Source organism: Eimeria necatrix, genomic scaffold (assembly GCF_000499385.1).
Source record: "Eimeria necatrix Houghton genomic scaffold, Enh_scaff144, whole genome shotgun sequence".
NCBI lineage: Eukaryota > Apicomplexa > Conoidasida > Eucoccidiorida > Eimeriidae > Eimeria > Eimeria necatrix.
The window spans coordinates 60,985-74,604 of NW_013654953.1; the positions used below are offsets into that span (position 1 = coordinate 60,985).

Sequence of the window (13,620 nt, forward strand, 5' to 3'; positions counted from 1 at the left end):
TCTGGTCTTGGCGTAGAATTGGGGAAGCAGCAAGCAGCGCGGCTGCATGCAGGGGGTCTTTTCTGAAAAGAAGAGTTTGGGGGTTTTCGAAAAGTCTAAAAAGGTCTATTTAGGGAAAAAAACGGGGTGCTGCGGGTGCCTGACACGCGCTGCTGCTGCTGCTGCGCTGCTGCTGCTGCTGCTGCTCCTGGTGCTGCCTTTGCTGCACCTCCCCTCGCCGCTGACGCCCCGCGGGTCTCAGCCAAGCGATGCCCGATCTAAATTGCTGCAAATACAAAACAGCAAATGCGCGTTTGGTTTTGCTGCTGCTGCTGCTGCTGCTGCTGCTGCTCCCGTTGGCTTCCAGCGGGCGGCCGCACATGCAGCGCGGGCTGCTGCAGCCGCGGCAACCGCCGCAGCAGCTGCAGCAGCGCTGCGCGGCTCTCGCCGCGCGAATTCGAGTGTCTCAGCCTTTATTTGTTGTTTTAATTCATAAATTTTGTTTATTTTTCTTTGTTTTTTTCTCCAAGTTCCCGAAATTCCTTCCAGGCGCCGGGCTCTGGCTTCGCAGGATCGCAGCGACTCGGTGAGCCCCGTTGACTGTCTTCAGCGCAGCTTTTGCCCCTCCACAGCACCAGTTGCAGCAGCAGCAGCAGCAGCAGCAGCAGCAGCACTGATCTCAGCAGCAGGAACTTCAGCAACAGTAGCAAGGTGCGCGCTGCTGCTGCCTACCCGAGCCCACAGGTGCAGCCAGCGCAGCCAAGGTAGCCACGTAGCTCCACAGGCTAGTGACGCAGCAGCAGCTAGCTGCCCAGCAGCTAGCCAGCTAGCCAGCTAGCCAGCTAGCCAGCTAGCCAGCTAGCCAGGGCCATTCAGTGTGCAGGGGTTTGCTGCTGCGTTGCTTGCGCTGCAGCAGCTGTTAGTTCGCCGTTTCTGCAAATGTTTTTTTTCACAAGTCAAAGACACGGAAGCCCCGCGGTGCTGCTGTTGCTGCTGCTTCTCTGGGGAGCAATGGCAGCAAGCTTGAGAGCTGCAGCAGCAGCAGCAGCAGCAGCAAGTGCAGTTGCAGCATCAACTGCAGCCACAGCAGCAAATGCAGCCACCGCAGCAACTGCTGCGACTGCTGCAGCAGAAGCAGCGGACAAATATGCCTATGTAGTTCAGCAGCTCACAGAAGCTAAGCAAAGCCTCGAAGCCGCAGCAGCAGCAGCAGCAGCAGCAAGTGGCACTGCAGCTGCTGCTAAGGCGCCTTTGCTTATTGCTGTCAGCAAAACTCACCCTCCTGCTGCTGTTGCTGCTGCAGCAGCAACAGGCCACCGCCACTTCGGGGAAAACTATGTTGCTGAGTTAGTTGAGAAGGCACAGAAGCTCCCCGAGGACTACCAGTGGCATCTGATTGGTAAGTTACCAGCAGCAGCAGCAGCAGCAGCAGCAGCAGCAGCCCGCTGCAGCAGCAGCAGCAGTTAGGTGTTGCTGCTGCTGCTCCTGCGTGGCGTTCTTCGTTGCTGCGGCGGCCTCTGCCGCGGCAGACGCAGGGCGGCCCAAATCCGCAGCGTACAAAGAAGCAATTTTCCCGCTGCTGCTGCTGCTGCTGCTGCTGCTGCTGCTGCTGCTGCAGGAAACCTGCAGACGAACAAAGTGAAGGCCTTGGTGACTGGAGTCCGCAACTTGTACTCCGTAGACTCTGTGGACTCCGTCAAATTGGCTGAAGTGCTGCAGCGCGAAACTGAAAAGGCCAACAAGCAGCTCAACGTGCTGGTGCAGGTGAGCAGCAGCAGCAGCAGCAGCAGCAGCAGCAGCAGCAGCAGCAGCAAGGCGGCTGCAGCGAAGGCATGGCGGTGAAGTTGATAGGTAATATTAGCGAGGGGTAAACTGCAGAAGTGTTCAGCTGCTGCTGCGTTCCTGCATGCAGTTATTGCGTATATAAATGTGTGAATGTTAATACTTCGGATTTTTTGAATATTTTCATGAAATCATGAAATATAAACATATTTTGAAGTTTTTTTTGCACATTTGGAGGTCTTTATAGAGTGTGGCTCTCGATGAATTGAATCTGAGTTTTATAAATAATTAAATTTGAAAAAAATGGCAAAAGGTTCGCAGCAACTTGCACGCGTGGGGTGTACGTACAGGTCAACGCCGGGGGCGAGCCACAGAAGCACGGCGTTCGCGGAGATGATTGGAACTCGACAAAACATTTATCTCTTTCTTTGGTTTATTTCATTTTAGATAAATGTCCCAATTTGAAGTTCAGAGGGTTCATGACTGTCGCGTGAGGCGCATGCACGGAGTGCACAAACGCCCATTTGCTGCTGCTGCTGCTGCTGCTGCTGCTGCTGCTGGCTTTTGCTGCCTATTTCCATGTTTGTAAACTTGCAAATGAGTTCGAGTTAAAACAGTCTTTTCATGCAAACGCGGTTTAGGGTTTAGGGTTTAGGGTTTGGGGTTTAGGCGTGTGCAAGGACACGCCTGAGACGTGCTCTTGCAGTCACCGAAACCCTAAACCCTAAACCCTAAACCCTCCCAAAAGCACCAACAGATGTGTGGGCATTTGCATGCATTTCAGTGCTGCATGCAGAGTGCATTTGTGGAATCTTTCGCTGCCGCTTTTAATCCACAACTTCTCACTGAATGCCTTAAGATATGATTTTGAAGAATATGGGAAGTTCTTTTTAAATTAAATCTTTTAATTTAAAAGATTTCATCTCAAATCTTTTAATTTAGAATATTTAATCTTAAATCTTTAATTTTGTTTTCTCCTGCATTCGTTTTTCTTTTATTGTTTTCATGGTGACCTAGCTCTCTGGTTCTGTGGCGCTTAACCCTAAACCCTAAACCCTAAACCCTAACCCTAAACCCTAAACCCTAGAGCTGGGGTTTGTTTGCCTGCAGGCCTCAAGGCGTTGATGAGGCCATTTTGGCTTTCAAAAGAATGAAAGAATTAAAAGAAGAAGCAGCTCGAGACGAGAAAATAGCTGCAGCTTTGAATGGTGAGAAGGACTTCTCAAGTTTTGCAATTGGAAAAATAAAATAAGTAGTTGGAAAGAAATAAAACACAATTAACAAATTTAATTGCAAGTACAAGGAGCCAACTAACTACAGTTTGATTTGTGGGTTATTTATTTTTTTTTAGTTGAAAACTTTGAATTATTTGAATTTGATACAAAGGCGAAAATTTGATCTTTTTGCCACCACAACAAAGGACAAATTAGCAAATTAAAACAAAAAAAAGAAAAGAAGAAATTTAATTTATTAAAATGTTAGACTAATTGAAATATAGAATTACTGAATTGTAGATTGTTGAAATCTAGCTTTGTTGAAATGTGTATTTATTTAAATGAAATTTACTGAAACAATAATTGTATTTATTTAACTGTTAGAGTAATTGAAGTATTCGGTATATTGAACTGCAGATTTATTGAAGTTTTCATTTGTAGGAATATTAGATTTATTGAAATATGTATTTATTGAAATATGATTCGTTGAAATATATATTTGTTGAAATAGGATTTATTGAAATAAGATTCATTTAAATAGATTTTTTAAAGTATATTCTTTTGAAATGTATATCTATTCAAATAAGATTTCTTGAAGTGGAATTTATTGAAATAAGGTTTTTTGAAGTGTATCTTTTTGAAACATATGTTTATTGAAATATGATTTATTGAAATATATATGTATTAAATTATTAGATTTGTTGAAATTCACACCTAATGAACTACAGATTTATTGAATTGTATATATTTACTGAAATTTGTATTTATTGAAATGTAAATTTATTCAAATGTATATATTTATTGAATTACATATTTATGAAAATAAGATTTATTGAATTATGGATTTACGAAAATATTAGATTTGTTGAAATACCGAATTGTTGAAATATAGATTTATTGAAATATTTGTATTTATTGAAAGACACAATTATTGAAACACAAGTTTATTGAAATGTATACATGTATTGAATTTAATTCAATAGATCTTATTTCAATAAATATATAATTCAATTTTTTTGTTTTCAGGCGAAGACCTCGAGCTCAGCATGGGCATGTCAAGAGATATGCAAACAGCAGTGCAGAACGGCAGCACTCAAGTGCGAATAGGTACAGCAATATTTGGGGCTCGGGGGCCCCCCAAAGTTTAAAGTTTAGACTTTTTGTTGAGTTTTTTATTTCCAGAAAGTTTCATTTTGCTCAAATTGCATCCCTGGCACTTTGTTGCTGCATGCAAGTGCAACAGTCCGGCTCTTGCTGCAGTTGCTGCATGCGCGGATATGCTTTCCTGGCGGAGTGGCCTAAAGATGCCTTTTTTCTATTTAGTTCTGCACAATATTTTGCAAAGCATCAGCAGCAGCAGCAGCAGCACTAGAGTGCAGGAGCTGCTGCTGCGAATAGGGTGTGGCGCTGCCTTTATTTTGGCGTTCAGGACGCCGCAGTGATCGCCACTTTTCTTGCATGCATGCATGCATGCAGCAGTGCATGCATGCATGCAGTAGTGCATGCAGGCCCGATCTGTTCACTTATCTGGACTTACTGCAATTAAGGCTTTGCGTTTGTCGATTCTTTTCTAACATTTTGTCTCAGAGTGCTTTTGCCATTTCCTTTCCCTCTGCTAAATTAGACCAGTGGTCAGTGCTTTTCTATTGCTTTTATGATTCAAGTGGCAGTGACTGCATCTCGACGAAAACTGCTTGCTTGCCTTTATGCGCATGCATGCATGCATCAATGCGCGCATGCACCAATGCATGCATGCATCAATGCATGCATGCATCAATGCATGCATGCAGCAGTGCAGGTTAAGTTACCTAATTAAAAGAATGGAATAAGAAACTCTATGTGCAAAATAGCCAGAAAATGCCAAGTAAATCCTCGGATGGCAATGGTAGCCATTTTATTAGAGCTTGAATCCTTTTAGAAGTGTCTGAAATTATTCACATTCGCGCAAATGGGGTGCAGCAAAACAGTTTTTGCATTCTGTCATCCTGCTGAATTTGTAAGTAGCGTTTCACGGCGCTGTAACCTCTTAACATGTTCCCTTTTATCAGGTAAGCATTTCCAGGGCTGGAAACTCAAGCTTTCCGTTTTGCTCCTGGGAATGGCTTGTGCAAAATATATAAAGAAGAATTTCTCTGAAGTTCCTTTTAGGCAGCCAATCAATTCTTCGCTCATTTTTCCGTACTTGAAGGTTATTCCAACGTAAAAAATCGATTAATAACGATGTATCTTCCTGTATTTGGGCTAAAAACAGAAAACTAGCCGCGGGTCTTTTTCATTCTCATGAAGCTTGCGAGAGTCCAACAACAGTGCTGTGCAACACAGCGGAGCACGAAAGCAATATTAGGAAGCCAAGGAAAACGAAATAGCTCCCTGCCTCATTTGCAAGTAAGTAGTTTATGTAAAAAGATTGGTGTTTGGGGTTAGATCGCTGATGGATGCTCTTCAGCCAGGCGGGGTTTTATCATGTACTTCCGGCTACTATCTGCGCGCTGCCATGTGAAGCGTTGATAACGAAGTCCAGTTTGGAGCACATGTTTCTCCAGTATAAAGGACTTGTTTGCATGGCTAGCATTGATTGCGTGGCTTATGATTGTTGCATTCCTGGGATACAGCAATAAACTCAACAACATGAGCAGTGCCGAGCTTGGCGGACTACTAGCGGGGGCTGTTCAGAGAGTGTTCTGCTACATAGCCCACTTTTCTAAATAGTAGCAGAGACTAAGAGCTGCGGGAGGAGGCACAACTATTAAACAGATACAGATTGCTCAGCAACTGGCTGCTGGCGTGAACTCATTGGGAGCGTTCGAGCAACAGCATCCGAGTGAGCAGCACGAGCGTTTGCAGGGTATCACTCTTCGGGTATCTATCCCCATTCTCTACCTTGACTTTTGAATCTCCGTGCCACTCAAATAAACTTAACTGTCTCTTATCTAAGGAATAAAATATTATCTACATTAGTATATCGAGTATTCATCGTCTACAGTTGGGGCTATTGAGGTCCATTCGCTACCTTAACTTTCGTATCTCGGTGTCAGTTGAATAAACTAAACTGTCCTAGTAAAATGCTTTCGCTAAACATAAACAACGGTGAAAATAGTAAAATATTAAGTGTAACAACGTATATCATAGATGATTATAAAAATATTTACAATTAATGAAACAAATATATTTACTGAAGTACAGGACATAATACTGTTATATCTATTTTTAACGAAACAACTTTAATTTAAAATAATCAGATTAAACCTAATCAAAAACTAATGAAAATTTGTCCTTGTGATTCTTTTGGATTTAATAATCGGATTCCCACTCTAACGCATTTAGCATTTCCTCTGATTGTATCTACTCCAGGTGTGTAGCAAAGGGCTGCAGTGGGCGATTATGTCGCTTTCTCTTCAACTTCGCCTCATGGGGAGGCTTGTAGTGGGATGCGGAACTGGCCAGTATTGCGTCTGACTGCAATGCTTTGCTACGTATATAAAACAGACCTTAGGGCTACTCACATGAGTGAATGGCTAACAGTTTGCCAATACCCACAAATGCCAGTGTGATCCTGAGTCCTTGCAGTGCACTCAATGCACTCAGTCGCTGCAGCGGATTGGCCTGAACTAGCTCCTCTACGAGCACTGTGGTTTTCGTTCTGCCGTGAGCTTTGTAGCATTTTGGCGTGGGATGAAGCAGTGTAACAGCGTGTGCTGCAGTCATCTGCAACACCTCGTAGGCGAGCATGTCGTAGGCATGCATCGCTGTTAAGGGATCCAGTGGCGGGGTCCCTAGGGCACTCATAATCGCCCCCGCAACTCTCCCAGATTTCCCCTGAGCTGCTTGTGTTGAGTTCCTGTGAGGAGCAATCTTTTGCCAAATTCCCCTCGCACTTGCGTTCAAACCAAGCCACGGCATTTGTCTTGCCAGTCAGACAGCAGTTTAGTCTGCCACACGCGTTTGCCTGAAGTTCGTGAAATGCACAGGCACTATGCTGGACAGCGGACGCCACTGCCCAGTAAAACGAAGACTGTGCGTTTAAACGAGAGTGCCTATCCGTTGTGTGGGAAGAATGAGCTGGGCATACTACCCATGGCAAGGGTTCGATGCTTGCAGTAGCGGCAGAGTCTAGCGCCATTCCAGCCCCCAGTTGCTTGGTATGGGACATCGAACATATGTGTAGCGACGCCGGCGGAAAGTGCAAGTTCGCAGATATCGGATGAGCAAAGGGGATTGGGGTATAATTAGGTGAGGAGGCAGTGCAATATACAGGAAGTGGCATTACGGGAGAAGACGGGGTGTTTGAAGAGGATGCTGAGCCAGGGAAGGGCGACGTCATGCCACAGTGGTGGAGAGAGGTCTGTGCAGGAAACGAGACGAGCATGCAAGCGTGTGCTGTGTAGTGTGGGCACGACAGCAGTGCTCCATTTCGAAGTGATTGGGAGTCCTTGTGAGGCGCTTCTAGATACGGGGGCTTCCAGGAGTTTCATTCCTTCCAAAACAGTGGGCTGCCTACACATTAAGGTGCAGAAATTTCCCAAGGAGTGGATATTTACCCTAGCTAACGGAGAACAATTGATCGCGTCCTGAAGGGGTTAACGTGAGCGATTCTGTGGTGATTTTCTAGTAGGCCCTGTTCCGTATGATATAGTGCTGGGACTTGAATGGTTGACGGAGCATAAGGTTACTTGGTATTTTCAGTCTGACGAGCTGCGAACGTATATGGCGGCATCCGGTGTGTGAGCTACTTTTTGTTCGAACTTGCGCGGGAAAAACAGCACCTTAAAGGTGACTCAACGGGCCCTGCAGAGCAAGCATATCACTTACTTGCCAAGTAGGTGACCGGCATAACAGCACAGGAGGCAGCGACACTTCTACGAGCACCTCTTAAGCGATACAAGACCCACGCAAGAGTGGGGAAGGAGAAGGTACTGTCAAGGCATTACCCCAACAGGCTCAGGCGGACATGCAGGGACTACGAATCCCACTAGAGGATTTGGGTTACATCTAGCTTTGCCAGACTCGGGTGAGGCAGTGGCCCTTACATTATCGGACGAGAAACAAGGAGCTTTGTGCTGTGCAATACTCGGCCACGCTTACGGAGTTGGGAGCATATGAGATAGCACCGACTAGCTGACAATATAGAACTTCCCAACACATCACTTGGGGACTAGCCAATAGCGACTCAGTCGAAGGGAGCACAGCTGGAAATGCCAATTTATGGGAACCGACTCAGTTCGGGAAGAGGGGCGCTTAAGTGCAGAGGCTGTAATGGTCCTCCAGTGAGCCTATAGCAAGCCTATGTGATCTATTCCGGGGAAGCAACACCATATAATGCAATATTCATATTAAGCCGGGTCAATCGGGCAAGGGATAAAGCCAACTAGCTATGAGCGCCAACCGGCTAGGACCGTCAACTGGCTAGGCCAACTAGCTAGGAGAGCCAACCGCTTATCAGGGCTGGCTTAGTCGCCGAGAAGCGGACCCACCTTAGGGGTCCAGAGCCCGACGGCAGATCTTTTATTGTCTATTTTCCATAAAAAAATGAACGTGAAACATGGCTTGAGGCTAAAAATATGAATTTAATCAGTGCGCTCATTGGTTCTTGCATCGCTGCCAGTTCTGCTGCCACTTCTGTCTGTTCAACCCTTTACGTTGGTGTTGGTTTCTTCCTTTAGGATTCTGCAGAGCCTAGGTTATGGGTTAGCCAAACACTAACCCACGAGCTTTGTCACAGGCATCTGCTTCTCTCATGGAACGATCGTGGTCCCTTCCCCGCCGTTTAAATGCAATCTGTCAAATAAGGCCGCACAGTAAATACTGTAAGAACGCAGAAGCATCACGCTTTGCTCCTGCCCACCTTTTCATTCCCTCTGCGTCAAGCTTTGCGTAGATCCAGAGGACAGAATCAACACCTTCTAAATACTACGCTACGGCGTAGCCGCTCGGAAATTGCCTTCGGCGTCATATAATTCAGAATGCGTAGATTGACATAATAATTAGAAGGTAAACACTCAAAGGGTCTTATTCCTCTGGCGACCAAGCCTAATGACCCTTGCAATTATGGTTCGCATTAAGGGCTCGCCAAAGAAACTGCAACCGTAGCTCGTAGCATGACCTGGTAAGGCGGGAGAAACATACTAGGAGGTGATCGATATATCTCTTTATGAGCCGTATGGAAATGCTTGGGCCCTTTCCACTTCTACACGGTGTCTCTGGTAAGTAATGGCAGGGGAAAAATCATGTATCCAGAATGGGAGAGATATGCAGAAGCCAAGGTGAGATGAGCTCTATAAGATCTTGGGGCTGCTCCCGCGTACAATATTCTTATAACCCAATAGCACGGTACGCGTGCTGATTCGGCATTTGTGAACGTAAATACCTCTATTATCAAGCGTTTCAGGGTGCACTAGCCATGCACCTGCTGAATGGAAGGGTGGAATGGAAGCAAAAGCCACTGTACACATGGAGCAGACCAAGGGACATTGTTAGGCTGATCCGGGATTTGGAGCACCTGCGGGGATTTTTTCTCCATTTGCGAAGCGAAAGACCACAGTAACATGACAGCCCGTGCTACACGAAGGGAAGGACGACAAGAGAACCTTTTTTGAAGTAGCAGAGATGGGGTTCACGAAAATGGGTACGTATCAAAGCTGCTGGGGGAGGCGGGCTAATGCGACGCACCAAAATGACCGCCTAAAACGTCGCCACGAACATCCCTCAACTTTTCTAAGGACGGAGATCAACGCCGTTGAAAGTCTTGTTCAATGCCTCCTACACTCAGGCATCCTTTCCGATGGTCCCACCGGTTTCAGCTTCACGTCTTCCAACCGTGATACCATCGAGAAATGTACCCCTGACACATCATGTCCATTCTTTACTATCCTGTGTTCCAGCGTATCTCATGTGTTCAGGATTCTTCGAGCCCTTGCCTGACGAAGTCCAAAATGCAGACAAATACGCATAGGAAACCGCTAGATTGTAAAAGGAAAAAGAAAATGTATTTTTGCTGTGGTGTCTGACAGAATTACGAATATTGCGACGCGTAGAGACGAGCGTACCATTGCTTTACTGACGGGGATCTACTTGTTGCATTGCTGTGACAGTTTTGTGGTTTATTGCTTTTTGAAGTGTACCTGAGCCTTGTTTTATTCGGGGATTTCGGTACCAAGGTTGAGGGGTCCTGCATTACTCTGTATAGCCGGCCATCGTAGTTGGTGTTCTGCAGTTGAAACATGAACTGTGGGAAAAGAGCAGTAAAATATTCGAGAAGAGACAAACTGAGGCTCAGTTATCATTCTCAAGGCTTCTTCAGAGGCAACCTTCCTCAGTATGTGTAGGATTACTGGGTGAATTCGCGCTACAGCTAACACAGCTTCTGTGACCGGGGGCACTGTGGACAGTGCGACGTTTGCCGACGGATAGATTGTCTCGAATATGACATTAAACAGTCTTATTTATCAAGTTTTTTCAGTAGAAGAAGGGAAGAGCCGTACATATGAAGATTGCAACAACAACAAAGGAATTGTACGTGCAGAACAGGCAGCCAAAAAAATTCAGATTACCTACCGCTCTTTGGACAGCCAAATTTTCCAGTTATATCTACACAAAATCGCTTAAGGAGGTTAAAATCAATACATTTCCTTATCAACGGAGGCATATGACGAAATCTGCTTTCGTTGTAGGAGATCAGTGCGCACTGCGGGTGTTCGGGTCACAGTGACCATTGGTCACACAGAACATAGAAACCGTCGCACTGGAGCTACAAACGTTCATTGCCCCGTTCATCTCTTCAGTTGCCACATAAAACATATACAGGGATGATTAAGTTGTGATTAAGTAGTACTACTGGCTGATTTTATGACATCATCGACAGAATCGATTTGGAGCAGACTAGTTGAACGTCACTCTCTGTGCGAGGCGGTAAGTGCGAGCTATTAACACGAGACTTACGGCTATGGATGCTATAGCTATAACGCCTTCTCTTCTCTTTAATTTAAAGAAGTGAACATCAACTAAAAAGCAAACCTTATCTTGTGTGGCATGCCTCAGGGTGCTTCAATTCTCCGGATGTATCGGATTTGCGTTCCACAAGAAAAATCACCAGTTAAACCGTCGTTGCCTATGAGAGACATCCAAAAGACTATTAGAATCATAAACAGTTATGTGACCAGTGCTACAGACAGCTAAGAAGCCGGTGGGTGGGTTGGCGGTGGGTGGGTTGGCGTGTTACTGTTCAATGATGGTGGAAATCGGGCATGTTAGTGCCAACACTGCGTCATTTTTAAAAATGGTCGAAATCTGTTGCCTCCTCTTTACGTTTGCTTAACCAAAAATTAGTGCCACTCATCGAACAGACTGTGCGTGCAAATTTAGGGGAGAATAATTCAAATCGTAGTCGGCTTTTTGCCGAACTGCCTGTAGTTTCGCTTTAGTGCCATTGTGGCAGACCCAACATCAGAATACGACCTGAATATATACGATTTTAGCCTCACAATCATCACAGTGTTTCATGAATGGTGCAGGTTGTAAGCAGGAATCTGCATCTGCCTCGCATCTCGAGTGGTTTGGGGCTTCAACGGGCTCAAGATTCTTTCCTCTGGAGAAGCTTCGCTGTACGGCTGGAATTTGATCACTCAAACCTCTGCTTCAATTTTCTACTTCATCTGCGCACGCAGCCTTAATAAAGCTGCTCGAAAAATTCCACGCATCGACGTGTTCTCTACAAAGAATAACTCCTTTGGAGAGCTAAGCAAGGCTCTCGACGAGGCACGATTAAATCTGCGTGCTATTCGGCTCACATGCTTGCACAGTTGTTGTGTGGCTAAATGTATGTCATCCTCCTGTGCTCTACAGTATTAGCAATTTGTTCCCACACCAGTAAAGCCGTCTTGCATCTTGCAAACGCAGACTGTGTGTCACACTTCCATGATATTTGACATGATTTTGTTGCTTTTCCATCTTGCTAGTAGTTGAAAAAGCGTGACAACAAGCATTCGCCCACATCCAACGCAGCTTTGTATTTGTGCAAAGTCTGCTTACCTGAACGCTCACCTTCAGAATGTATGGCGAATATAAACAAGAATATTGGGTTGCATCCATGGACGACGGGCAGCAGCTGGACTGTGCAGATTTCACCGCAACTATTTGGTTTGCAGTTTATGCATTATTGCTGACTAATTGTTTCTGCCTGCAGACAGTGCGTCGCAAGTTTTTATGACTCCATTTTGTGTCTTTGAAGTGATTCTCTCGGCAGACACAAGCGGTGCCTCTTTCGTGAGCTGCTACTCTTTTGTGCGGTCATACGACAGAAAACAAGTGCCAAAACCACAGCGAATCGACAGAAATTTCATCCTTTATGGAAATGAAAAATTCGACAGACCAGTGCACATATTGGAGAATGATCACATTTCTGTGAGCCACGATGTGGCAGATGTCTCCTGTGTCCAATCTGTCCGCGGTTTTCGCACTGCATGTCTCAGGTAGTAAGTACCAGGCGCTTTTGGGCGTAAAGCACCTTTCTGACTAATAAAGCCAAGTATCAAAAAACAATTAATCGGTGAGGTCGACTGTTGCATTTGATATTAGATTGCGGCTGCTTGTACATTCGAACAAGAATTGCTCGTGCTTTTATAGCGCATCCAAGAAGTAAAACAATTTTCTCCATATAAAGACCATCTACTGGACCGTGTGGCAAGCATATCGTACATGTGTCTCTCTATGTGCGTTGAAATGTTCTCAATGCAGGCGTGGTTATACAAGTAAAAGCACACTAATCCCCAATATATTTCCATACACCAATCGTTTGCAGCATTTCGGACCCAACAGGAAGTACGCTGTGTACTGAAGGCTGCTAGAAATACAACAGCATAAATACATCGCCACCGCTTCTAGCAAATCCGTCTTCTTTGGCGGCAGCATGACAAGACATTCGGAGAGCCGGTCTAGGAAAAGAATTATCAAAATTCACTGCGCCTTTTACCGTTGAGCTAACGTCGTGCATGCGACATTGATTAAGGGCCGAACTATAATTTTTGTAAGCTCTACCGTGCAAAAATCCGCTTGATTTGATTTGCATTGCAAGGCTTGCTCGGTATTTTCCTGAGCAATACTTGTCATTAAAGCGCAAGCTTTCAGGCCCTGTGATGTGAGTCTAGTGGGTGAGTGCACACCGCAGTTGTGCTTCTGGAAACAGAAGCACCAAAAGTACAGATATGGTACTTCACACACCGGTACATTTTGCTTTCGCATTGTTGTTGACACAATTTATTCGCTTACGATTCGTGTTTCTTTTTCCTAAGCAAATATAGTTCTAATGTGTAAGCACAATAGCTGTACGCTAATCAACTGCATTACGTTGTAGTCCGAGCGCGCGGATTGATTGGATGCGCATGAAGGAACGATTGGCTTCAAACGTTTAAAGAAAGAAGCGATGATAATGGTCTTGAACTTTAGGTGTATTAATGGGCTATGCAGGGGAGAAATGTCTGTCACTAGTTATATCAACAGCTGTTAGTGGAGAGCTACACTTTATTGCTGCACTGTATCTGTTGTATTGAAGCGTAAAATAACCTTTCTTGCATTTATTCGGGCAGGCAGAACACGTCCATTGAGAAGGAGTCCATATAATAGGCAAGCGCTGAGCCGTTGCAGTTGTAGTGTT

General features: G+C 45.2%; 1 protein-coding gene across 1 annotated transcript; it reads left to right on the forward strand.

The window, feature by feature from the left end:
• Nucleotides 1–990: 990 nt before the first annotated feature.
• ENH_00014250 (proline synthetase co-transcribed protein, putative) lies at nt 991–4,123 on the forward strand (the record flags this gene model as incomplete). Its single annotated transcript, XM_013584286.1, has 5 exons — nt 991–1,378; nt 1,598–1,743; nt 2,112–2,251; nt 2,872–2,969; nt 4,002–4,123. 5 exons carry the CDS (start codon nt 991–993, stop codon nt 4,121–4,123), a joined length of 894 nt encoding a protein of 297 aa, XP_013439740.1.
• Nucleotides 4,124–13,620: the final 9,497 nt, after the last annotated feature.